Source organism: Sceloporus occidentalis, unplaced genomic scaffold (genome assembly GCF_023333645.1).
Source record: "Sceloporus occidentalis isolate IW3139 unplaced genomic scaffold, rSceOcc1.0.p SCAF_2, whole genome shotgun sequence".
Taxonomy (NCBI): domain Eukaryota; kingdom Metazoa; phylum Chordata; class Lepidosauria; order Squamata; family Phrynosomatidae; genus Sceloporus; species Sceloporus occidentalis.
Genome location: NW_028316982.1, coordinates 173,831,880 through 173,859,689, shown reverse-complemented (window position 1 = coordinate 173,859,689; position 27,810 = coordinate 173,831,880). Strand labels below are relative to the sequence as shown.

The 27,810-nt window shown below is 39.5% G+C and overlaps 2 protein-coding genes across 6 annotated transcripts in view; one reads left to right on the top strand and one right to left on the bottom strand.

The window, feature by feature from the left end:
* The window catches only part of LOC149319353 (cohesin subunit SA-2-like), a 77,407-nt gene extending 65,046 nt beyond the window's left edge, over window positions 1-12,361 (bottom strand). For 3 of the 4 annotated variants that reach the window (XM_089511538.1, XM_089511541.1, XM_089511542.1), the window contains exons 1-4: window positions 12,281-12,361; window positions 8,141-8,253; window positions 6,297-6,457; window positions 2,097-2,181 (exon numbers count right to left, since the gene is read on the bottom strand). In XM_089511538.1, the coding sequence (XP_089367664.1) occupies window positions 2,097-2,181; window positions 6,297-6,340 (129 nt within the window). In that variant the 5' untranslated portion in view covers window positions 6,341-6,457; window positions 8,141-8,253; window positions 12,281-12,361. Of the gene's footprint in view, window positions 1-2,096; window positions 2,182-6,296; window positions 6,458-8,140; window positions 8,254-12,013; window positions 12,115-12,280 lie in introns of those variants that run through there. The other variant, XM_089511540.1, reaches the window with a different exon arrangement.
* Window positions 12,362-12,472: 111 nt separating this feature from the next.
* LOC149319352 (putative GTP-binding protein 6) lies at window positions 12,473-27,808 on the top strand. Of its 2 annotated transcripts, XM_089511534.1 has the most exons (10): window positions 12,473-12,893; window positions 14,915-15,052; window positions 16,120-16,190; window positions 17,467-17,597; window positions 18,451-18,521; window positions 19,832-19,990; window positions 20,680-20,888; window positions 23,233-23,381; window positions 24,249-24,401; window positions 25,298-27,808. In XM_089511534.1, the coding sequence occupies exons 1-10, from the start codon at window positions 12,527-12,529 to the stop codon at window positions 25,431-25,433; spliced, it is 1,584 nt and encodes a 527-aa protein (XP_089367660.1). In that variant the 5' UTR covers window positions 12,473-12,526; the 3' UTR covers window positions 25,434-27,808. The 2 variants fall into 2 exon arrangements, with proteins under 2 accessions (XP_089367660.1, XP_089367661.1); XM_089511535.1 differs by lacking the exon at window positions 16,120-16,190 and having other exon boundaries at window positions 12,474-12,893; window positions 17,471-17,597.
* Window positions 27,809-27,810: the final 2 nt, after the last annotated feature.

Sequence of the window (27,810 nt, the reverse complement as noted above, 5' to 3'; positions counted from 1 at the left end):
AACATGGAGGTATTGATGGTAAGGACTCAGTGGGCCATCTAATCCAATTCTTTACATCATGTATCAGACAGATGGAAAATTGACTGGTGAATGTGAACTGTCAGCAAGAATTACCAATAGGTTCTGCATGTGTAGAAAGAGTACATGTATAAGAATGGAAGGGATTAACTAAAATTAAAGGTTTAACTTAAATAACAAACCTGTTGGGATAACAATTATAGAAACGGAGTTGGAAAAAGTATTGTTGAAAGAGTCTGAACATCTGGTGTCAAAAATTTACAGCATTTTGTTGGGTTGGGAAATGGAAGAGGAACAAGTGAAAGATTGTATGGTTCGGTGGGCAAAAGACCTGGGAAAACCTATATATATGGAAGATTGGGAAGAAATTTGGAAAAGGAAAATAAAATATACTCTGCATTATAATGTGAGAGAAAACGTATACAAGATTCAGTATAGATGGTATTTCACTCTTGATAAATTAGCAAAAATGAAAGACAGTAAAGATAACCGGTGCTGGAAGTGAAAAAAAAGAAAAGGGGTCATTTATACACATGTGGTGGTCTTGTCCATGTGCTAAAGGCTATTGGTCACAAATACATAAGGAATTGCAAGAAATTGTGCAAATTAACATAATAAAAGACCCGAAAATATTCCTTTTGGGAATGTTTGATAAAAAGATAAAATAACCGGAAGGGAAAATAATATTCTACTTGCTGATTGCTGCTAGAACATTATATGCAGCTATGTGGAAAAAGGACATAACACCAAAAATGACGGACTGGTTTGAAAATTTTTTGGAATATACAGAAATGTTAAAATTAACTTTTAAATAAGAAACAAATCTACTGTATAGGTAAATTTAATAAGGAATGGTTACTGATCATGAAGAGAGTACAGGATAAATTAAAGAATTTATGTTGAAAGGAAATTAAGAACTAGGTTGCAACTATTCACAGTACGAGTTATTGTGGGTATCAACATTTATTTGACAAAATAAAATTTAAAATTAATTTGTAATAGAATTTAAAAGAAAAATAAAGTGCATTCAATATACATATAATTAACAAGTATAGGATAATGAAAATGTGGAGCACTACAGTTGATTGTTTGATTTTAAATAATAATAACAATAATAATGATGCACTTTTGCAATGATTTAATAAGATGGAAGACAATTTAAAGGAGAAATACCATTTACGATTAGATACTTGGGAAGTCCAATTATCTTCTAGTTGAATTCGGGTTGGCTCTTTTTAATTGTTAATGTTGTTTTTTGTTTTGTGATTGTTATTTATATTAAGTGATGTATTTTGGATGTTATGCTTGTATATTTATACCAATAGTCAATAAAGTGGGGTCCCACAGGGCTCTGTCCTGGGCCCAGTGCTATTCAACATCTTTATCAATGACCTGGATGACAGGATTGGGAGCATTCTCATCAAATTTGCAGATGACACCAAATTAGGAGGAATAGCTAATACCCCAGAGGAAAGGATCAAAATTCAAAATGACCTGAATAGACTTGAAAGTTGGGCCAAAGCTAACAAAATGAAATATGGTGATATGATAGCCCTGTTTAAATATTTGAAAGGAAGTCATATTGAGGAGGGAGCAAGCTTGTTTTCTGCTGCTCCAGAGAACAGGACCCGGAACAATGGATGCAAGCTGCAGGAAAAGAGATTCCACCTCAACATTAGGAGGAACTTCCTGACAGTAAGGGCTGTTCGACAGTGGAAAAAACTCCCTCGGAGTGTAGTGGAGTCTCCTCCCTTGGAGGTCTTTAAGCAGAGGCTAGATGGCCATCTGTCGGGGATGCTTTGATTTAGATTTCCTGCATGGCAGGGGGTTGGACTGGATGGCCCTTGCAGTCTCTTCCAACTCTATGATTCTATGATTCTATAATTCTAAGATGGGGAAAAAATGATACACAGTTATCAACATTTGCATGTGAATGCTGACACATACTTATTAGGATTGCTGTGAACTGACACCAACCCAAATATGAGTGTAAATTATACATCCAGCACAGGAGAGCAATCCCATTCCCTCTTTTTTTTTTCATCTACCCTGTTTATGAAACTTTAACAGAAACTTACAAGAGTTTTAACATTGCCATTTCTCAAGCAGCCGCCATTCTGTGCAGTGGATTCCGGGACTATCTCATCGTGGATCCCATTTTCTCTGAGCCAATTAAAAAGGAGGGGAGAAAAGTTGACTAAGAAGAAAGAGATGTGCATAACTTCAGCTCTATACTAAAAAAGAATAGACTGTTTAAGGATCGATTTGCTAGCAAAAATGACTTAAACCCCTGAAAGAAAAATAGTGAATATCAGAATGCATATTTACTCGATAAGAGAACTGCTTTCAAACAAATCATGAATCAATATTGTTATATCTGGAGAGACTAGTGTGGTGTAGTGGTGTAAGCAGTGGACTACGACTCTAGAGACCAGGATTTGAATCCGCGCTCAGCCAAAGAAACCCACTGAGTGACCTTAGGCAAATGACACTTTCTTGGCCTTAAAAGAAGGCAAAATCAAACTCACACTGAACATATCCTGCCCAGAAAGCTCCATTTTAGGTTCGCCATAAGTCAGAAATTACTTGAAGACACACAACATCAATAATGTAGTGCAAAGCTGCCAATTTATGGCCAAACCAGATGTCATACTGCCATTGTAACAAGAGATTTTCTGCTTTTTTAAAAAAAAGGAAAACAACTGCAGGTAACTAGCAAACTAGTACTTCTTCACTAAAAATTCTCACCATCAGTTTTTCTCCCCATTTTTCCCCATGGTAGACAGAACTGGTTGGATAGAGCAATTTTTAGCAAAACAACGTAACAGGGGTCAGAGGGCCTGAACAGACAAGTCAAAATAAAGCTGCTTTGGGTCACTTTGGAGGTATGCTATTTAAGTGATGCATATATTTTAAGAGGCCGGAAGTCGCACCAAAACCATGCTTCAGTCCTAAGGACTGAAGCACAGCTTTGGCACAGCTTCTGGCCTCTTAAGATGTGTGTGTCATTTAAACAGCATACCTCCAAAGTGACCCGAAGCAGCTTTATTTTGGCCTGTCTGTTCGGGCCCAGAGTTAAGCAACTTGGATCTCAATTTTCATTAAAAATAAAGTGCACATAAAATAAATGTGAAATTACTTGTGGATTAACATTCTGTCATTTCAGTGAATCCACTATACACTAACCCACTCATCTTTAAAGTTTTTGATTTTTAATCATTCCATGTAAAGAAACCTGTTGACCCACTAAAAAAACACAGGTTTTCCAACCTCGTTTTAAAGATGGCATGGATTAGCACATAAGCTGTTTTGCTAGTTCAGGCTTGTGCTTTTTAATTAGGACAAGAAGGAATAACAAATCCAAACACTGCCTGCCTCGCTGAAAATGATCATAAACGTAGATAATAAATGATTAGTCAGGTAACTTTTACTCTTTATTGTCCCACTGCTGCTCAACAATTTACAAGTCTCAAAGCAGACGTGTTAAACATATGTTTAAGGTGCAGCCTTTAAATTAGTTGAAGGAGGACAAGTAGCAAGTTAAGGAAAAACCTCATTCTACAGCCTCAAGAAGCTACTGTAATATCAAGCAGAACAAATAGTTCTAGTCCAGAAGGGTTAGTAGGGCCTAATTATCTTAAATTCATCAGATCCCATTTGATCTTGGAATCTGCACACACACATGCCACTTTATTTATTTAGGAAAGCAAAAAAGCAGCTGAAATGAGGGAATAGCAAAATTAAGTCAGCATTTTGCATGCCGGTACGCATAAATGAGAGCCAATGTGATGTAGTACCAATAGTTAGTGTTAGACTATGACTCTGGAGATCAGGATACGATTCCTGGCTAGTCCGTGGAAACCCAACTGGTGACCTCTGAACCCAGAAAACTCCATGATAGTTTCATTGTAAGTTGGAAATGACTTGAAGACACACAACAACAATGTATGACCTCAATGTAAGCAGCTGCCACACTTGGGTAGATGTCACAGCCCACAAACTCCAGGAAAGTCCAATATTTATTTTGTTGGTGTTGTTAACTGCTGTCAAGTCAACTGTGAATTATGGGAAACCTATGAATGAGAATCCTCTGAGTCACCCTGCCATCTTTCAAACTCAGTACTACCTACTTATTTAAAAGACTGATATCCTACCCTGTGCCATAAGATCACAGGGTGGTATACAAATAAAATCAGTGCAAATTTTAAATTGCAAGAAATAATTTAAATTCTCTGAAAAAATATAGTAAATAATGTAAAGAATTTTGAACAGATTGTGACAGTTTGGAACCATGCAACCCAGCTACTAACCAACTGAACTGTCCCTTTGAATATGCTGTAGCCCTACCCGATTGCTCTTATTTATAAGGGTGGGAACTTCTGGGACATGGGGTTTTGTATGTATCATTTAATCTGTAAGCCACCTTGATTGTGATGGACAGAAAGGCAGGATATAAATAAAAGTTTGTTGTTGCTGTTGTTGTTTTTATGTATACAAATGAAATTGATTTACACAGCTGAAAACAATTCAGAACTTTAAAAAAAATATATAATTAGAATTATACAGTTGGAATAGACCACAAGGGCCATCCACTCCAAGCCCCAATTTACACAAACTAAAAAAAGTATTTTAGGTTTAGTTTAGTTTAAAGGTAAAAGGTAAAGGTAGTCCCTTGACATGAATGTCTAGTAAATCAATCAATATTTATTGATTAGCTCATGGGCCGTCTCAAAGTACCACAAAACTAAGAATGTCTAGTCATAACCGACTGCAGGGGGCGGCACTCATCTCCGTTACTAAGCTGAAGAACCAGCATCATCTGAGGAGTGCTCTGGCAGTCATGTGGCCAGCATGACTGCACCAAACGCTATTATTTTCTCACCAAAGTGATATCTATTTATCTACTTGCATGTGCATGCTTTCGAACTGCTAGGTTGGTAGAAGCTGGGACTAGTGACAACAGCTCACCCAATCATGGAGCACTCGGGCTTCGAACTGCCAAACGTCCGATCTTCCAATCGTCAGACTTGGCATCTTAACAACTAAGCCACAGCATCCCTTTAGCTTAGTTTACACAAATTAAAAACATATTTTAAAAATACCGGTATACCAAGTTAAAACAACTTAAAGGGTTATGATACACCTAGGTCTCAGTATACATTTTTTTAGTACAGCACTCAGAGTAGTGCTTAATTATCAGAAATGGCTTCCATTCTAATTTCCCCCACAGTGTCCCAGAGTAATGCAGCACTGTAGCATAATTCAATGGTCTGTATACCAACAAAGCACTGCCACTAGCAGTAGTTCCTACAGCTGCCAGTGAAACTAACTGGGATCCACTGCCAAAACAAAGAACCCACCAGAGGCCCCTGTGTGTCCAATCCAGGAGAACCTGGAGCCAACCCTCACCAAACTATCTGATTACAGCCATTCATAGACATTAGACCAAGGGCTTTCCCCCAGTGCTAAAGCAATCTTAAGGATAGGAGGAGGGCCACATTCAGAAGAGAAGGAGCAAAAGGAGTGGGTTCTTTTCCTGGAACATCACCACCACCAGTGCTCCAAATTCATGTTTTCCTCACTTTAGGGGTGAGAGAATGGTAGAAGAGTTTAGTACATATGTGTACACAAATAGGTACAGGCCACTTACATTACAGGTTGAAGTCTCCCTTATCTGAAATGCTAAGGACAAGAAGTATTTTGAATGTTTTCAGATTTTGGAATATTTGCATATACATAATGAGATATCTCAGTAGAACCTCAAAATTCATTTATGTTTTGTATATACTGTACCTTATAAACATAGCCTGGTGACAATTTTACATTGAAGATTTTAAATTTGTGCATGAAACAAAGTTTGTGCACACCGGACCATCGGAAAGCAAAGATGTCACTGTCTCAGCCACCTATGTGGACAATTTTGGAGTAGTTTAGATTTCAGAATTCTGGGTAAGGCATGTTCTACCTGTATTAAAAGCTGCAGTCTACTGTAAAATTGGGGCCTAAAACAGGTTGCAACACGGGGATCACTGGGATCACTATAGTGGAATCTGCTGTGACTATAATTACATTGTGACATCAATTTTTGTGATGGTCATGTCTCCATAAAAACATGCAAGCATATTGATTCTTTTCTCATGCAACCAATCAGCCTATGTAATACTGGCAACATAACCCACAAGCAAAAGCATAACACCCCCACATATACACACCTCCTAATCATAAATATCAACCCAGCCTAAAATATAGGAAACATACCACTACTATTAAGGTCTTACTTGTGGTTGGGAAGATTGGCAACGGAGTTGGGCTCTGCTATCATTTCCACTACATCCTCTCAGTAGCAGAGAAAGCAAGCAACACTTCCACATGAAAAGAATATAAACCGCAGAATTCAAATTCACTTCCTTTAGCACTCATCTGAGGTGTGACAGCAGCACTGTATAAAACATAACCACAGACAATACAAACTGTTAAATTATAAACATTTGAAAATACAATAGATTAAAACCAGCAATTCCAATATAGACCAATGAATACATCACTAGCATAATTAAGACAGAAACCAAATTCCCATCTGATCCTACAGGACAGAAAATATCCCTGATGAAATAATATTTATAAAAAGTGTTAGTATTCAAAAAGAAGTATGCAGTCTTCTGAGTTGCACAGAACCTTTCAATGCAAGATGTTCTGTTCTATTTATCATGTTCATATTCGCACCTTCCTTCCACAAGCTCATCTACATTACATCAGCATATTTCCTTTTTGTTATCCAAAGAATATTGTGAGTTACAATTAGCTAAGAGATTATGATTCCCTAAGGACACCCAATAAAGTTCATAGCTGAACAAGAACTATCGACTTAGACCTCCAAGTGAAACAATCTACTACTCAACAGTACTGATTCTACACGTCGCTAAATAAAAGCATATTAAGTTGAGCTTCCTTTTTAGAGGTATTTTATTACTGAAATAGAAATAAAATCACATACAGGTACTGGCAACTCTGAGCATTCTTTACCTGAGAAATTCATGGATCACCATAAGTTGACAAGCAACTTAAAGGAGCTCACATGTGTGTGTATGTGCACACATAAATCAATTAAGCCCTATTCTGACGTTATTGACAGGACTTGTTCTACACATGAAAAGGACCAGGCCAAATGTGAAATACAGGACCTCCTCAAGTGTGTGTATATCCAACACTAACAGCCAATGCAGAGGAGAACCCTTCACGGTACAGCTGCATGTGTACTGAGGCCTCCATGCAAGACTACCCTGTACTATCTGGATTCCAATCCATGTAGAGGACTCTGCATACAGCTATACATAAAAAGACTCTTTTGCCATGGATGTTCACATTGCATGTTCAGGCTCTATGGCAGCAGAGCTAACTAGAATGGTTCCATTTGCAAGCTTCATGATAAGACCGTTCTAGACTTTCCTAGAAAAACCTAGTATAAGGTGAAGGCTGCAGTCCTATAAGCATTTGTACAAAAGAAGGTTTGATTGAACTCAATGGATTTAGTTGTAAATGGACATATACAGGACAGCACTATAAGAGAATTTACTGTGAACCAGGAAGTCCCTGGCTCAAGTCTCCCCTCTCTTATGAACCCACCTGGTGTCCTTAGACAAGCACATTTCTATCCTTCTCTTCCTCCCATGTACAACACATGCAACATTAATGCTGACTTGAAGTATGGCTGCTGCCAAACTGCAAAATTAATGCAGTTTGACACCGCTTTAACTGTCATGGCTCTATTCTATGGAATCCTGGCATTTGTAGCTTGTTATGGCACCAGAACTCTTTGACAGAGAAGGCAAAATCTCTCAGGTTTCCATAGCATTAAGCCATGGCGGTTAAAGTGGTGTCAAACTGCAGTGTAGATGCAGTCTTGGAGAGTTACTGTAAACACAGGAAGCATGTTGAAAGCAGAGTACAAAGCAATATCAGCACCACCATCGCAGAACAGGGGAATTTCAAGATACACAGAGGCCTTGTAGGGAAAAACAGCAATGGAAAAGATCCTTCTGAAAATGTAAAAACCTTTTTATGACACATATTGCTCTAATACTAATCAGACATCATAGGCTCCATGGTAAATGAAAAGGCTTACCTCATATAAAACCAAGAAGTTAATAGGGTAACTTTTTCCTAGTGACTCGAGGCTGAGATGTTGTATCCTTTTAATTAAAATCTGGATAACACATTGTTTCTTTGCCGAATGTGCTGCAATATACAAATTTAGGAAATAAAGTACTGTATCTAAAAAATACATTCTTCTTTGATCAACTTCTAGCGTTTCTCTAAAACAACACATAGAGCTATTTAATTATAACCACAAAATCACAGATAATGAAACACAAAGCAGTAGTACAGTGGGCCCTTGGTATCCACTGAGGGGTTTCGTTTTAAGAGTACCCATGCTCAAGTCTCATTAAATACAATGGCTAGGACAATGGTGTCCCTTATATAAAATGGCCAAATCAAGGTTTGCTTTTGGGAATTTATTATTTTAAAAAATATTTTCAAGCCACGGATGCTTGAATCCATGGCTAAAGTATACGTGGATATGGAGGACCAACTGTATTCATCCCTCAGGGGAGGGAAATTGCACTGCTCAGATATTGCTGGGCCCCAAATCCTATAAGCTTTAGCCAGCACAGCCAATAGTGAGAGATGGCAGGAGACAGAAGTCCAACATATGGAGGACTGAAAATCATCTTAGTGGGCAAGTATATGAATCACCTCTTCCAACTAGTCTGCCGCATTGCCAACTTCTTACAACCCAATGTCTGGGTTGATATGCTGGAGTGACTACTGCTCATGTAGAACACAAATGCAGTGATCATAGCAAAAACAAAATAATACGTAGAAGAGAGGGATAATGCAAACTACTACTCCACTCTCAAGTTTCTACAGTAGCTGGAAGGTCATTCAAAGAATTACCAAGCCTAGTCTGCCAGCTGCCCCCATTCCTGGAGATGTCTGATCACAATGACACATGTCTTAGTTGCAGGCCATTTGTATTAGTGTAACATGCTGTACGTAGGGATGATTTTGAAGTGTCTTTGGAAACTTCAGACATGCTAACATGCTATGGCCAGACTGGGACTGTTTTAAGGGAGCATATAAACCCACAGTTAAATCAACGCTGCTGGTTACAAGTCTGTTTCCAGACACGTTTCAAAGTTCTAGTCATAACATCTAAAACCCAATACAACTGGGGTATAAGGTATCTATTTCCACTCAGGCTTTGATACCTGCAGAATATATCCTTTTCTTGGTCCTGCCACTTTCATGTGTTTGAACAAATGTATTGAAGGGTTTTTTTTATTTTTCACATAAATTATTATTAGTCATATTAGAAATCTATTACACTATTTTCAACTTATTTGTATTCTAATGTTACAGCTAAACTAACTGTATTTGAATATAGCTTAATTGTAGGTTTTATGTTGTTTAATTATGTTAATTATATACTTGCTCTTTAATTATGTTACAAGATGTCTTTTGATCCCAATTCTGGAATTAAAAAAAAGCAGGATACAAATCAAAACAACGTATGTATAAATACTGGTATTCTGGTTATATGATCCAAAGAAAAGGCAAGGAAGGGGGCATGGATCAGGGAGGGATAGTGATAGCTTAACAAAGAGAGCAGAGTCTAATAAAGCAAAGCATGGGGATCTTGCAGAACCTTTAAGACTGACTGAAAAAACAGAAGTTGGTAGCAAAGGCTTTCATAAACATGAGCCTACTTCCTCAGATGCACAAAGTTAGTACCATGAGACATGAGCCTACAGATACATTTAAGAAAGTAGGCTCAAGTCTACGAAAGCTCATGTTACCAACTTTTCTCTTTCGGTTAAGTCTCAGAGGTGCAAGATATCCCTTTCCACAGTGATTTTCCAAACTAACACTGCCTTTGAATTCTACCAGAAAATTTAAGAAAAGCAAGACTCCTTCATTGCTGTATGTAGTAATATTAGAGCCCCCAAAATCAATGTCCTGGGTAATATCGGGATCCAGAACAGGATTCTGAGTGTGATCTGGAGGTGGAAAAAATAGGAAAGAAAGCCAAAACAGCTGGAAGAAAGAGACCTTGTGTACTCAAAACCCCTTTTCTCTTTGAAAACACTACTTTTTGGACTATGGCTCCCAGATTCCCTAGCCAGCATGACCACTACCCAAAGGCCATGGATTACAGGTAATTGGGTAAAGGGCTGTAAAGCTTCCCAGTCTGTTTTAAACCATGGCTTCCGATGAAATATACCCCAAAGAACAATTTATCGCTGCAGACTTTTAATTTAACACAGAATTAAGGATCCATAAAAAGGAACCCTAAAAACCTGCAGCCGTACATGGCAGAACATGCAATGCAAAAAGAAAGCCCCTGCAAATAGTAGGAGTGGAAAACAAAAACGCAAATGTAGATTGCCTCCACACTGCAAAAATAATCCAGATTTATGCCACTTTAACTGCCAGGGCTCAATGCTATAATGCTATGGGATCCTGGGATTTGTAGTTTGTTGTGGCACCCAAGCTCTCTCTGACAGAGAAGGGTAAACATCTCACAAAATTACAAATCTCACAGCATTGAGCCTTGGCCGTCAAAGTGGTGTCACACTGGATTATTTCTGGACTATAGATGCAGCCATAGTTGACAATGAAAAGTATACACCCCAGAATGAAGTCATGCAAGATATCATTTGGATGCAAAATTCTCAAACTGAGGAAAGGGTGGGATTTCAATGCATTGCTGGAGAAGTCAGTCTTCTGCTCTTTGGATACCAGCTGACAGATGGAAAATCCATAGGTGGAGATCAGACAGAGGAAATGGATATAGTTGTCCCTCCATATTCGCTAGGGTTAGGGGAACAAGACCCCCGTGAATATGGAAAATAACAAAAACACTGTTTTTACCTGAGAGGACACCTGTCTAGGAATCTCTAGGTCCTTCAATGCAACTCTGTGGTCAATGTCCAACATACACTGACCATAGAATGGCACTGGAGTAGCTATAAATGGTCTTTTAGTTGAAGTTGACCACAGAGTTGCACTGGAGGACCTAGACAGTCCTAGAGAGAACATATTCATGAAATCCGTGAATAATCAAATCCGCAAATATCAAATCCGCAAATATGGAGGGATGACAGTATACACACACACACACACACACACACACACGCAAATACATATATGACTATGAAAGCCAGCATGGTACAGTGGTTTGAGTGTTGCACTAGGACTCTGAAAATCAGGTTTCAATTTCCACCTTGGCTATGCAAACCCACTGGCTGCCCTTAGGAAAGTCACACTCTCTCAGCCTCAGAGGACAGCAATGGCAAACCTCCCTTTGAGGAAACTTGCCAAGAAAACCCTGTGATGGGTCCTCCTTAGTGTTGCCATGAGTTGGGAACGACCTGAAGGCAAAAAACATGACATATATATCTATATGCAGAGATATATCAATATAAATTTATTTGTTTAAGCGGACCTTGGGCAAGTCACACTCTCTCAGCCTCAGAGGAAGGCAAAGACAAGCCTCCTCTGGATAAATTTTGCCAAGGAAGCCCCATGACAGCTTCACCTTAGAGCCACCATAAGTCGCAACGGAAGGCACACAAACACACACACAGAGTGAATGCTGAGGGGGGAAGTAGTAGAAAGGGTCCCTGTGGCCCATTTGTTGTTGCTGCTGCTGCTGCAGTGCGCAGGTCCCTATCTCCCACCCCGGGGTTTCCTTGGCAAGGTGTCTTCCGAGGGGGTCTTGCCACTGCCTCCCTCCGAAGCTGAGAGAGTGTGAGGGCTCACAGTCCAAGGTTAGAGGGCGATACTAACAGTAACACTAACAGGGCTTAAAGCGCGTGGAGAGGGAGCAGGAAGGAGGATGCAAAGGAAAGGGAGGAAGGGGGAAGGCTCAGGAGACACAGGCACAGCCCCAGAGAGAGAGAGGGACACAAATGCAAGGGGGGGCTCTATCTACCTCAATGCATCCCTAGGCGGGCGGGCGGGCGGGCGCCCCCTAGCGGGCGGGCTGCAACATCTGGGCCCAGCAGGAGCAGCAGCAGCAGCACTGACAAGTCCTGGCCTGGGTCACGGCGAGAGCGGCGGCGGCGGCGTCGCGAGCCAGCCCCGCCCCACTGCCATCGAACCCCCCTCCTCCTCCTCCTCCTCCTCCTCCACTCAGCACCCCCTCCTCCTTCTCCTGACGTCACGTGCCGCGGCCTGTCCAATAGGACCCCAGACTCACCAGAGAACACCCGTGTGTTGTTGTTCCTAGTACAAATCGAAGGGAGGGGAATTGGGGAAATCTCTCTCTCGCTTTCTAAAGCTCCGCCCCTTTTGTGGGCGTGGCTCGGCGACTTCTCATTGCGCCTGCGTGAGGAGGAGAGCGGAACAAAAAAGGAAGCGCTCTTTGTTCCTGGTGGGGCTCCATTAAGGGACGGACAGCGGAGGCTAAGGGGGACTATAATCAGTGTTGCGCATATAGGTTTCTATGGCTTCCCGGTGGAGGCAGCTGCTACAGTTAGGGAGAAGGTTGTGCGGCGTTGGTCCTCGGCTACTACTGGCTCCCCGACCGGCCAGGCTGCTGCACGCCACTGCTGTCGGTTGCAGTCCCCCAGGCTCCAGCCAGAGGCCTCCTCAGGAAAGAAGGGGAGGAGGTGGCCATGGCGACAGATGGGGGTCGGAGGGGGGAGAAGGAGAAGGAGAAGGAGAGGAAGAAGAGGAGGAGGAGGAACTGGAGGGAGAGGAGGAGGAGCTAGTGGAGTCTGGGCTCCCCCCAGTCCCTCTGGGCGACCAGAAGGTCTTCATTGTCCATCCAGCTGTGAAGTGGGGGCCAGGGAAGCCTCAGCTGACCACAGGTGGGACACAGGCTCATCCCCAGGGAAACCAGACATAGCAATAGCAATGGTGTCTAGATCAAAGGAAGTGATAGTGCCACTCTATTCTGCTCTGGTCAGGCCTCACCTGGAATATTGTTGAGGTGGAATCTCTTTTGCTGTAGCTTGCATCCATTGCTCTGGGTCCTGTTCTCTGGAGCAGCAGAAAACAAGCTTGCTCCATCCATCCATATGACACCCTTTCAAATACTGTACTTATACAGGGCTCTCATATCACCTCTTAACCTTCTCTTCTCCGGGCTAAACATACCCAGCACTCTAAGCCTTTTGGCCCTTGCTTTTCAAATGTCCCAATTTCTCTCCTCCTCCCGCTTTCCCTCTTTGTCCTCATCTTACTTTAATTGCTGCATTCAAAGTTTCAGTGTACAAAAGTAATTTGCACTCAGCTCAATAAGGGGAAAATGAGGGGGCAAAATCTTCTCCTTCCCAGTGGACTCAAGACAAAACCAAACTGTCACACTTAGCATAAGTCTTCTTCATTAATAAATTTTGCTGTCTTGACCACATGTGTCTGGCTTTCATCTGTGAAATATTGGAAAGTGGGAGAGACATCAGCACATCTGGATACAGCTAATTCTCTCCTGAGGGTTCCTGCATGCCACAGTTTGTCCCTCTGCTCTCAGCATACTGTGTGTATGTTTGTGCCATGTGTAGGAATTAGGTGTTATCAGGGGCAATGCAGATCACACCAGGTAACACCTCAGAGGGGGTGAACACCCATTGGGGTGTTAGTTCCTATCCGTCCCAAGATTCCCCTCCCCAACCATCCCCTCCACCAGCCAGGATTCCTTTGCTTTCCATCAACTTGGCTGCTGATGGGGATGAGGTGCTACTGCCACTTGGCTGCACCTTCCAGGTCTGGGAGGACTGCTGACCAGATAAGAAAGAGAATTCCTTCCCTTTCCTGCTCAGCTAGCAGCCCTACCAGACCCATGAGGGGGGTTGGGCAGCAGCAACAGCAGCCCACTCCCACCACAGCAGAGACAATCTGACTGGTAGTGTGCTAGGCAGCCTAGAGGTGACAGCATGTGATAGGAGAAGAGAAGGGTAAGAGGTGATACGATAGCCCTGTTTAAATATTTGAAGGGGTGTCATATTGAGACTGGAGCAAGCTTATTTTCAGCTGCTCCAGAGAACAGAGCCCAGAGCATTAGATTCAAAGTACAGGAAAAGAGATTCCATCTCAACATTAGGAAGAACTTCCTGACAGTGAGTGCTGTTCAACAGTGGAACACATTCCGGAGAGTGGTGGAATCTCCTTTGGAGCTTTTTAAACAGAGGCCAGATGGCCATCTGTCGGGGGTCCTTTGATTGTGCCTTCCTGCATGGCAGGAGGTTGGACTGAATAGCCCTTGTGGGGTTCTGTGATTCTACCACACTAGGATGACACCAACCCTAGTGGTTCCACTAATAGGAATCTCCCTCAGTCAGCTCAAAAAGCTAGTCTTACAGATTGTGGAGTGCAGCAAACCAGATTTGTGGTAACTTCATAGAGGTGCCTCAGCATGGTGCAATTACAGCACAACTGAAAAGCAAAGATTAAGAAAGTTGCAGCTGGTGTGCAAAGAAATAAATGTCAGATACAAGATAGCCTGATAAAAGACCTTTTGCACACAGCTGCAGATGACAGATGTATATGTTTGTGACTTGTGGTTGGTTAAGCCATGTTCTGCATTTTCTATATGCTATACATAACTGTTAATATCAAATGTGTAGGAAGAAAGCAGAATCATTGTTCATTACAACTGAGTATTTATGAAGAAGCAAATGTTTAAAAATTAATGTTTTTAATGTGTTTAGGTTTTTTTAGTATAGGATTTATTGTGTGTGATTTTGTTTCAGATTTTCTCTGTTTTGTTTACCATTGTTTCTTTTTTTGAATTGAATAAAAATATTTTTAATGAATTATTAAAAAAAAGAATATGCAAATGTTAAATCTATTTTATGTGACTAGGACTATATTTCCCCCCTCAATATTATAGCTGAACTGCAGCTAGCTGAAGCTGTTGCTCTTATAAACACTATTCAGAACTGGACAGTACTGGATAAAATAATTCTTTCTACAAAAGTTCCTGACAAGAAATTTATCTTCGGCAAAGGGAACTTTCAACTTCTAACTGGTAAGTAGTCAACCCAAGACTTGCTTTAGTGCAGAGTTCTGAAAACCTGCCACTCCTTTTAGTGTGTGGCTGCATGCCATGCTTCTATTTGTAGTAAAAATCCCTTGGTGTCCTGTGAAATATACATACTGATCCATGTTTGCTAAATTTTATAAATCAATGTTTTGGACTAACTATGACAGTGAGATACAACAATGAATGCTAGAATGACATTATTAGGTCTATGTTACATTACTATTTTCTCTGGACAGATTTATACTTAATAGTGTCAGTTTAACAAAACATAGAGATGCTGCATCCAAAGGAGATCTGTTCTGCTGGGAGGCAGGACACTAATCCTCCTTCTGCCAGTGAATGAGGCTGCTAGGAGTAGAAGCAGGGAGTCCTGTAGGAACTTGTCAAAACTCATCCTCACAGCTTCATACACTGGTGAGATGGTGCTAGTCATGTCTTCTGGCAGAGCCACCTATGTTGCTCTAGAGACAGCTGGCTGGATTTTTAAGGAGGATTTCATGGTCATTTGTGATTGTGGCACTATTGTAACTATGAGGATGCCAGCTATTGCTTCTAAATTTCAAAGGAAGTGTCAAGCCTATGTGCTTCCTCCATGTTCTTGCCCTTCTGATATGGTTTATATAAATTGAATTTTCTTAGTCATAGTCAAATTGGGATAATTTTGGGATTTTTTTTAGCAGCATATGAAATTAGAGTCAGATACCTGAAATAGTTATCATAAATAGGGATGTAAACAGATGCATCAGACTATGGTCTTTCTAGTCTCCCAACCACATTTGCAGTACAAAGTTACGAGTAACACAGATTAAATTTTCTTGGCACATGAGTGATACTAAAGTGGCTTTACCTGAGATGTCAGCCATCCATATGGATGTGAATGATGTGTATTATAGGATGGCACTTAGTGACTTGGTTGCATGCCTGGCTGGTGCTTGCCCAATACTTTTTTAGTGAGTACTGGATAGTTTTGCAATACTACAGTTTACCTCTAAGAACAAAAAAAAAAGGTACTAATTGTTACAAAATAATGTTTTGTAGTAATTTTCTTTTAGAAAAGATTAAAGGCTTACCAGATATATCATCTGTCTTTGTAAATGTGGAAAGACTATCTCCTCTGACAAAGGTAATTGCAACATTTCATTTTCATACTAAATTCATGTTTTGAAGATTTTTTAAAATACATTTTAATATATCCATACAGTATAAGTGTATTCAAAAAAAGTATGTAAATCAGTGAAAAAATATTGAAGTTAATGGTCCAAGTTTAACTGGTTTTATGAACCATGGAGATTAAACTGCAGTCCTATGCATACTTGTTAAGGAGTAAGCATTATTAAACTCAGTAAGTAAAGGGTTGAGTCCTGTAGACCTCGATAGGCTTTGACTACAATGAATACTGTACATTTAATATCTTCATGACTAGTTTTGAACCTGTCCTGTGATGATTTGTGCTCTCCTACAATGCTGTTTTTTTTTTATTCTTCATGTACCTCTAATGCACACTTTAATGTTCCCCCCCCCTGTCATTTTTTGTTGTAATGAGGTTCCCCATCTGCAGCATGATATAGACAACATAGCAGAGTGTGAATTTCCCCATGTCACCACTCCACACCACCTGAATAGCAGCCACTAGTCATCCTCCAGCCTGCAAGGGAGTGACCAGGCAGGCCCAGCTCCATCAGGGCTAGCCTGAAGAAGAAGAGCCCTCCCTCCATGATAAATGTCATATTTCAGCCTGTGAGGGAGTGAACAGGCAGGCCCAGCTCCATCAGGGCTAGCCTGAAGAAGAAGAGCCCTCCCTCCAGTCCATCTGCTTTGGTCCAGGCCTCAGAAGGAGAGAAGAACCACTGGTCCTCATCCCCTTTCCCACTACCATTCCCTTCTCCTTTTGTGTTGTGTGTTTTAGATTGTAAGCCTGAGGGCAGGGAACCGTCTAATTAAAAATAATAATTGTAAGCCGCTCTGATAGCCTTTAGGGCTGAAGGGCAGGATATAAATACAATAAATAAATAAGCAGGGAAATGCACCATGTCATGCTTCCGGATGTCGTGATACATATTTGTATACCATATGCCAGGCAGAGATGTATATGAGGAGTCAAGGTCATGAAGGAAAACAAGTATGTTTCTTCTGCACCTCTGTCAGTGGCATAAGTTGTCCCAACATGTTTCCAGTCAAATACTTGAATAGTCAATAGAAGAGAGTCTAAGTGAGACAAACTTAGACACACATTTTAATTTAGTTTGACTAGAAAGACCATATGATGAGAAATGCTCTTGCTGTGTACCATGCAAACAAGATTACACTTAGGGATTTATCCATGCTAACATCACAACAGTATTTTACTAAAAATCTGTATAGAATTTTTGGGGGAAAACTTTATTTTGTCTTTCTTAAAGAAAGAGCTTGAAGAAGCCTGGAAAGTCACAGTGTTTGACAGATATTCAGTTGTCCTTCATATTTTCCGCTGCAATGCTCGAACTAAAGAGGCAAAGCTTCAAATAGCATTGGCTGAAATCCCACTACTGAGGTAATTGAACTGCTGCAATTAATACTTTAATATCTCTGCAGAACAGCAAAAAAATTAATAAAACTAAAGTGATGTAGTCTCTCTTGTGTTGAATGTTTGTGTGAATATTTAACTGTATAACAGAATTTATATCAGTTCTGACTTTTTAAAAAGAAACTTTCATGATATGCTTTTAAGTTAAATGCCTCCTCATCTTTTCTCTTATGCATCCCTATAAACTAGGGGGCACAGCCTGTCAAACTAATTATTTGTAAGCTGCTCTGGGACTTTTTTGACTAAAGGGAGAGGTACAAGTTCATATAAGTAAAGAAATGAACACTTTTGTTGAAGATAGTATAGGATACTGAAAGTTATCCTGCAGCTTCTTAATAAGTGTTTATTTGAATCTGACCTTTCTTTTAGGCCTGTATATGAAGATTGTGCAAATCATTAAATACTTCCAGGGGCCTTGATTTGACATTACGGGCTGATTTAAATGTACGAGCATCACTTGAGTTTAAAAACATGGCCTGGTGCCATATACATTGGTCTCCTCTCCCATTGCAACATTATGTTTGAGTTTCCACAGAGAATCAGAATTAACCCTGATCCATCCAGTGCCAACAGTGACTGCTTCTAATCCTTTACACATTTTCCTAGGAGTAAGTTCCATTGAACTTAGTGGGTCCTGAGTAGACATGTGTAAAGCAATTGGACATACATTAGCTATAGCTCAATTACAGCCAATATGATATAGATGTTTCTTTAATTTTGTTTAATTTTATTTGTTTATTAAGTTCATACCTTATTATTTTGACAAACAATACTGTACGGTCCTTAAAAGATGTAATATAGATATATATTTTTCCCCTAGAACTAATGTGAGAAATGAGGTTGCTCAGCTGGATCAGCAAAGAGGTGGTTCTAGATACATTATGGGTTCAGGTAAAGTATATAAATTAGAAATTATCTGTATAATAATTCAAAGACTGCAAGAACTGTAATCAAAGTCATACCAGCAATATTACAAGTGCAGGTTAGACTTGAGTACGTACTTCTCTTTACCAGAGGTCATAATAAACTTTCATGTTTAGTATGAGTCTTTTGCTTCATGTAGAGTTTTTGGTCCGGAAATAAAACATGTTTGCTAATATAGTTGATGCATATGTTTATAGTCTCTTTACACATTGAAATATTCCCACTGAAATCCAGTTTTATAGATTAATCAAAATCTTGCTAAGCCAAGGTGTAGTCATGACAGTATTTAACCACGTGCTTAAATTTCACTGGTCCTAAACAGATGTCTATGGAAATAAACAGGTTGCACATATTATTTGCCTATAGCAGGAATGAGCTTGTGCCCTCCTCATGCTTTCTGATTGCAGCTCCCACCAGCCCTCTCCATTGTTTATACTGGCAAGGGCTGATGAGAGTTGTAGTCCAACATTTGTAGAGCTACAAGTTGTCCACCCAGCCTCTAGAGACATATATAAAGGAAATGTTTGCTTAGAATTGATTGAGCAGATTTCTCACTGAGATTTATTAATAGAATAAATGCTTGTCTGAGTCTTAGTTGCTATAAGTAGGCATGGAAAGTTATATTCAGTATTCTCATTAATTATGTACCTTCAAATAACACAAACACTTTATTGTATTGTGTTCAGTGAGTTGTTGAACACATCATTTTTATTACCATAATATGTAAACCACTTTCATTCCAACAAGTGTCATGACTAATCAATGAAAAGCAGTGAGACAGTTTCTAGTGTTTATTTTCACTGTTTTAAAAACTTTTGCCAGTTAACTTTATTTCTAAAAGTGCTTTTTTTCATTTAATTTTAAACTGTTTTTAAGATGGCTTACATCTTTCTTTGGTAATAGCAGCTTGAGAAATTTAACACTTTCCTGGTGCAGTGACACCCAGCCAGCCCTGCAGAACTCAGCTTCCTCCTGTGGGAGACACTGGAGGATGTCTTTGTCAGTATATGTCCAGCTCTACAAACATAACCAGACACTCTTCTGCCACCTCCTGATCTTCCCTGGGAGTGCTACAGGCAGAATGTAAGCTCTGTGGCCAATGAAGGGATAATTGATGGGGCTTAATTCTACCTAGGTGGAACTTTATGCCCTGACTCCTGATAAAAGATTTTGACTAAGTCCATCCAAAGCAGCAAACAAAACACAAGTTTAAAATATTTCATTGTTATTCATACACTTCATAATGTTTCTGATACAATCATTCTGTTAACTTCCAGGTGAAACTTTCATAGAGTTGCAGCTTCGCCTCTTAAAAGAAAAAGAACTTAAAATTCGAAAGGCCCTAGAGAGACTAAGAAGAAAAAGGAGCTTACTCAGGAATCAGCGGAAGAAGCGTGAATTTCCTACTGTTTCAGTAATGGGCTACACAAATTGTGGTAAGGAGCAACACTGAAGTGCTTACTTTACTAGTATTTTTCCTGGAGTAAGAAGCTGAACAGGCAAGCTGCATTTCCCCAACAACCCATCTAATGCTGTAATGCCAAACATTTACTGAATAGAGAAGCATAGAGCTATCTCTTATCATCTGAGTTTAGAGACTTAGGGCAATCACAGTAGTTAACTGCTATAGATCTAAACATGCAACATTTTATTCCAGCTGAGCCTGAAAAACAGGAACATAACAAGCATAATTGCATGCCTAAGGCTACTTTAAAAACAGCACTGTTCTTTTAGCAGATGAACCTGCTTCAGGCCATGGGGGTATTATATTTGCAGGTAAGACGTCAACTTGTCATGACCTCCACTGTCTTTCATATTGGTGCTAGCACCCATTTGGCATTGAGTGGCACTGATTCAAAGGACACAAAACAGATGCTGCTTGCTCTTTGACTGACCTTGAGGTGCCCAGTTTATTAAGAAGTGACAGACATAGAGGCAAAGAAGTTGTGAAGAAAGGAAAATAATTGTCTAAATGTAACTTGCCCCACTGCTCATGCCCCCATGTGCCCCCACACAAGTGGTGTTAGTGATGAATCCCTGAAAATATATGACAGGTTTTATATGTATGACAGGTTGTACGTATGACTTCTCAATTTAACCTCATTCCTATCTTGATTTCTTTTAGGGAAGACCACTCTAATCAAGGCTCTTACTGGGGATGCAGCACTGCAGCCCCAAGATCAACTCTTTGCCACATTGGACATAACAGCCCATGCTGGCTACCTGCCATCACGCTTGACAGTTTTGTATGTAGATACTATTGGATTTCTCTCTCAGTTGCCTCATGACCTCGTTGAATCATTTTCAGCTACATTAGAAGATGTAGCCTACTCGGTAGGTGTCACCATCACAACTACAATCTTTGGCAGGAATGGCTCTTTAGTTTCATGCAGACTGCATTAGGATACGATGTACTTTCTTCCAAGTTTGGTATAGGTTTCCATTAGATTAACCTGCAGAAAAGGGTTGGGAGTTACAGTGTACTGGACTCAGTCACTGTGGATTTCACATACAAAGTTAATGTCCTAAGTGGAATTGGTGGTCCTAAATAGGGTAGACTCATTCACTCAATAGAATATACATTAGTTATTTATTTGTGTTTTTTTAAATTTAATATACACATGAAAACAAAAAGCCACAAAGAATAAGTCAAGAAATGAGGAAAAAAAATAACAAAGAGAAAAATAAATTGGAAACTAGTTATTACACAGTACAAATAATACATTTGGGGTTTACGTATATAATATTATACAGTGGACCCTTGGTACCCACTGGGGTTTGGTTCCAGACCCCTCATGGATACTAAAATTCATGGATGCTAAAGTCCCATTAAATAAAATGTTATAGTAAAATGGTGCCCCTTATTTAAAAAAATGGTAAAATCAAGGTTTGCTTTTTTGAATTTATGTCTTTTTCAGAAGTTTACATTCATTCAGAGGGTCTTCATTTGTTACTGTAACAAAATTGACTTGGAACTCATTCTTACTAGTTGATGTATTGCACATTACAAATGGGTTTTGGCCATCTTGGGTCTTCCTTTTAAAAAGAAATCTTGGGTCTTATGTAAAAACCCTATCCTTGTTACATCTATAAAGTGAGAAGCAATTAGCAGAAATAATTAAGGTATTTTAGAGCTGTACTTTTAGCTTTGTTTGGAAAACAGCTGTCATTTAACATGGTGTTTTCACTTTGTTTTTCCACTCTGTTTTTCAAAGACTCCATCTTTAATCTTGAACTGGTAAGACTAATAGGTTTCTTGGCATTTACAACTAGCATGAATATGCTAGATCTCAAAGCAACATTTTAAGAAATTGAAGCAGATATTTGGACAATTGGCAGTAGATCACCAAGGATTTTTTAGCATCTAGTATCTGATTGTCCTGGTGCATAACCTGTACTCAGGAGAAGTGGCTGCCATCTGAACTGAATATGGAGAACAGTTCGGTAAAGGGGTCAGGCAAGGCTGCATTCTGTCACCCTATTTATTCAATCTGTATGCAGAAAATATCATATACAGAGCAGGCTTAGATTCATTAGCAGGAAGAGTAAAGATCACAGGAAGGAACCTAAGATATGCAGATGACACAGTACTGCTAGCAGAAACCAACAAAGACCTAGAGCAATTGCTGAAGAAGGTCAAGGAGAAAAGGCCCAAGGAAGACTTAATGCTGAACATTAAGAAAACAAAAATAATGACTGTGGAAGATCTACAAGAATTCATCCTAGATAATGAGAAAATTGAAATAGTCAAAGAGGTCCCATACCTTGGATTAAATATTGATCAGAATGGACACTGCAGTCAAGAAATCAGAAGATGACAGGAATGGGAAGAGCAGCTGTGAACAAAATGGACAAGATCCTAAAGTGTAAAGATATAATTCTGCACACAGAAGTGAGGATTGTCCATTCCATTGTATTCCCCATTGTCATGTACAATGTGACCACTGGGCAGTGAAGAAAGCCAATAGGAAGAAAATCAACTCATTTGAGAAATAATGCTGGAAAAGAGTGCTAAGGATATGTGGATGGCCAAAAAGACAAACAAATGAGTTCTAGAACGGATCAAACCAAACTCTCCCTGGAAGCCAGGATGACTAAATTGAGACTGTTGTACTTTGGGCATATCATGAGAAAGCATGAATTATTAGAAAAGGTAATGATTTTAGGAAAGGTAGAGGACAGTAGATGTAGACTACATGCCAGAAGGTTAGACTCAGTCAGGAAGGCCACAGGCCCGGGCCTGCAGGACTTAAGCAGAGCAGTTGAAGGCAGGGGGTCCTCAAAATGTTTCATCCACAGGGTCACCATGAATTGAGGTCCATTTGAGGGCAGTTAACAACAACAACAACAACAAAGCAATAATGTTCATCTAAAAAATGATACTGCTGAAATGAAAGCAAGAGCTAGGGTTGTGTGCGGAAGGACTGAAATGTAATCCATTTTGATTTTTAAACCAAGTTCTTGAGCTCAAAATTCTTTAAATGTATATCTTTTGCATCAGGTTCTGGTTAGTGACTCTCAGGACTCTATTCTTTTTTTAATGGATCCTGCAAGTCTGATGTCTGACATTAGTTTTCTACAGCATAAACAGTCACACACTAAAATCCATTCTTATTGCTTGCTTTAAGAAATCAAACCACTGATTATCTAATTGGGAATGTATTTTATTTGTTGCTAGGATTTAATTCTCCACGTGAGGGATGTTAGCCATCCAGAAACCAACCTCCAGAAAAAAAGCGTATTATCAGTTCTCAGAAATCTTAATCTTCCTAGCCATCTACTGGAGTCAATTATTGAAGTTCATAACAAAGTGGATTTAATAGATCGGTAAGAAGTAACAAGACTTCCTACTACATATTATTTAAGTTTGTGTTTTGACGCTCCCAATTACTGGAATGATAACTATGAGCGGTGGATTTTGGACCAGAATTGGCCTCTGCATTGCTGGTACAATGCTAGTTTATCAGGCTGAATTAAAATAGCAGCCAGCATGTCAAAAATATGTCTTTAAATCAAGGCATTATTTTCAACTAAACCAGCAAGATTTTTTTTTAAAGAAAACTTGCATAGTAGCTCATGTTCATGTTCCATTGATTTCTTCAATGTTTATTGTATTTGAATTGTAAGCTAGAAGATGTTCACCAATCGGCTTAACTGATTTATGTCTTACCATATTATTGTGCTAATTGACAAATTAGATTACTTTTAAAATTAATGTTTAAAATCGTATAATATTTAAAGTTAATGCCGTATTCTGAGATAGTGTGATAGAAAGGGTTAGTTTAAATGGAAAGGGACGCTTCACATTTGCTCAGTATAGTTGTTTTCAATCATGGCAAAAGTAAGAGATGGCCACATGATCGCACAGGAAGATAAGATTGCTTACATTAATTTTCATCTTCCTAATCCTTTCTGATGCTTATTAATTACCACAATAATAATTCCATTGATATTTAACATCAGAACATTCTTCTAGAATAAGACATTAAAATTGTACACCTAGAACACATCAGAAAGTCTTTTTAAATGCCCGTTATTTACAGTGGATGGAAAAAATAGATGCACTAGTTGGACTACCAAACAAAATTCTTTCTCTGAACTATTCCTATAGTTATGAAAGACAATCTGCTGCCACATACATTACATTACTGTTTTGCTTCTTGCACCAAAACCTGCCTTTCTGATTTCTGTCAGGTACGATCCCACTGAACCAAGCACAATAGTCATTTCAGCTCTCCTTGGACATGGTTTAGAAGAGCTGAAAGAGGAAATTGAGAAAAAACTACTGAGAGTAACTGGGAAGAATATTCTAACCATTAAAATAAATTTATCTGGACCTCAGCTCAGGTAAGGCTTCGCTAACAGTGATATTTACCAGTAGTGAGGTTACTCCAGTAGATGTGGTTTGGTAGATGGGATGTGGGACTCGGCCATTCCTGAATGCTCAGAGTGGCAATGAGGAGCCAGGTCTAGCGGTGTTCCGAATGGCAGAGTGGCTGCCTGCAAACCAACTGGGCCTCTGAACAATGAAAGTTAGGGTAGTTTTATAGGGCAAATTTCACCTGGGGTAAAGATCCAGGGGTCCCGTGGTCAATGGTCTAAATTCTATGAGATGACTACCTAGGGGAGGGGACTTTCAAGATGAGAATTGCAGTGCAAATGAACCGATTCCTGCCCTCAGAACCTGAGATGGGAACAAATATTGCACTGAAACTGGTGTATTGTTTCTTGATGGGATGCCCCTTGCCTTCCCTGAGATGTGTCCGCGAGTCAGGCCCTCTAGCAACTCCTAAACTAACTGATGTGACTCCCTCGCTTTAAAGGTATGGCGGATGAATTTAGGGCCATAGAGGGGTGAATCTCATCCTATTTCTTGATATCAAAAATGGAAGGCCTTGGGTCTGGATAACAAATGGCTATAATGCAATGACTAGAGGGAGATACATTGGCAGGCAAAAATAAATATCAATCTGGATTATATACATATCGTTTTAGGGCCTTTTTGTTTAGCAAAGCTAGCCATCTTCAAATTATTTTCTCATTCAGCAGAAAGTTCTGCTTTCTTGCTTACTGCTCATTACATTGACTTGCTATCATGGTGGAGGGTTTGATGAAACAAGGAAGTTATTAAGCTGTGCATGCAAACGAATGGGGGAGCATACAAGCACAGGGCTTAATTTCCATGGTTTGGTGGACCACAGAGGTTGTTTCTGTAAGACACTAATTACATTTTGCCATTTCAGTTGGCTGTACAAAGAAGCAACAGTGCAAGAAGTAGATGTTGTTCCTGAAGATGGCACAGCCAATGTAAAGGTCATCATAAGCAATTCTACCCTGGGAAAATATAAAAGATTGTTTCCTCGATCAAGTTACTCCTGAAATTACGAAGGCATGCTTTATGGGAGATAACCATTTTTACATGCTACAGAGTTACCACAATATTTTTGGTAGAGGCAAAATGAGCATGGCTCACTAGAGTACAGAGCTTCACATTCTGCTTCAAACAAACTACAGTAGTATCTGCACCTATATATAAAATGACAGTATCGTTGAAAACTTAATTGTCAAATATTGTGAGAAACATCTGTAATCTTGCCATTCATGGGGAATTGCACAAAGGAAATGGCCAAAGATACTTGCTTCATACCATCCAGAACGTCAGAGATTTTGATTTACTGTGTATTAAAATCATTCAGTCTTGGACAACTAACAGATCAGTTCACATCAATTATGCAGTTACTTTTTCATTAAATAAATCATTTCCTTAGCACACAATTTATTTTTAAGCACAATTTTGCAAGACTTTTTTTTAAGTGGAAATATCCCTCTTGAAAATGCAGTTTGTTATTTATGTATGTGTTGTGTACAGGATTATATGTGGCCAATAAGGGTTGCAATTTGGATATGAATAACAGTTTGTGAATAGTTATTATAAAATCTGAATCTTTCCCTTAATTTGTGAATGAAAGGAAAAGGATATACCATGAAAGTACAGTAGTCTTGTATCCCTCTGATTTGCAGCGAAAAATTTCAAGACTTGATCTTTTTTAAAAAAAATTCACCTCTTTTTACAGGCTGCATTTAAAAAAAAACACAAGCCTTAAATTTTTGGCTGCCTCTTTTTCAAAAGCGTAACTACCCTAAGAGAGAGCCAGCATAGTGTAGTGGTTTGAGTGTTAGGCTACGACTCTGGAGACCCACTGGGTGACTCAGAGAATGGCAATGGCAAACCCTCTTGCCTAGAAAACCCTGTGATAGCATTACCTTAGGGTTGCCATAAGTTGGAAATGACTTAAAAACATATAACAATTAACCTAAATGCACCAGCTCCTGTCAGCTGAGCAGGGCCAGCCCTGATTAGTACTTGGAGGGGAGACTGCTAATGAATGGCAGGTGCTGTGGGCTATATTTCATAGGAACAAGCTGGCAAAACCACCTCTGAGTATTCCATGGCATAAGAAAAACCTATGAAATTCATGGAATCACCATAAGTTGGCAAGTGACATTCTCATTTAGGTCAAAGAAAATTACTGATGGCCAGTATTGGTTTTAGTCAGTGTTGTCTTCTACCTACCAGTTCAAACACACTGATCTTGTCTGATTTTAGAAGCTAAGCAGGGATTAGTACTTCAGTGGGAGATTGCCAAATAATACTGTCCTAGAGATCTTCATGTAGGGCTAGGAAAGAATTTTGCCCCAAACGCTAAAAAGTCACTTAGAGCCAGAATTGATCGTACTAGGCTAGGTGCGTCAGCAGCATAAGGCAACTTACTCTGTCCCAACATCAGTAATTAGGGTTTAGACTTCAAGTAGATACGAACTTAGATTAACCTAGTCCATTGATTTAAATGGTTTTACTATAAATATGTAAACCCCAGTTCCAGTTCAGCACAGGCATATCTCACTTAATAAAACCCCGACAAAGAATCTCCTTTTTACAAAAATGTTTTACACCTCCCTAGCTCCCATTTCCCCTGCTACATCTAGCTGCAAGTTTTTAGCAGTGCTGTCATTGGGAGGAGGATGGAGAAACACATATTTCAGTGTTGCATTCTGTCTGCCGACAATAGTGCAATAAACTTTGCACTGGGAAGGAACAGGACTCTACCATAGTTGTGTGTGCCAGCCTACAACAGGTTAAGTAAACACGAGCTGCTTCCAGAATCCCTTGCTGAATATGCATTAACACCAAAACAGAGGTAAGCTTCCTTCACCCACTACCCTAGTTGTTTAAGGAGGACAGATTGGGAAGGTTTGCCACCAAAAGTGAAATCATAAAGGCTGGTGGAAGAAATTATCTTTGCACTTTGGAAGAAACCTTGAAGCATTCTGTTGAAGGTTCCTGAACTTTTGTTTACTTGAGCAAGCTTTATCTTATTTACTTTTGAACAAAAGGTTTACAGAAATATATTCAACTGCTACTGTTTTGTTGTTGTTTTGTGTGTAGGGCCTATTCTTTCCACATTATTTCTGCCGCTGGTACCAATTTTTCTGTTAAAGAAGTAATGATCATGAATACATGTGTTTCATTAGCAGTTGTACTTGTATTTTTAAACATCCTCCATTTCACACTTAACAGTATGCAATACAACCATTACCAAATCATTTTTGTAGGTATTTCCACAGTTTTCCAAATCATTAATATATGCATTTTATTAGGATTTCTGGTCATTTCTTACTGAAACATATGTTGCTGAGTGGGATACTCTTATTTAGGATTGAAGAAGAAGCACCATGTCCTTTTCCAATAAATTTC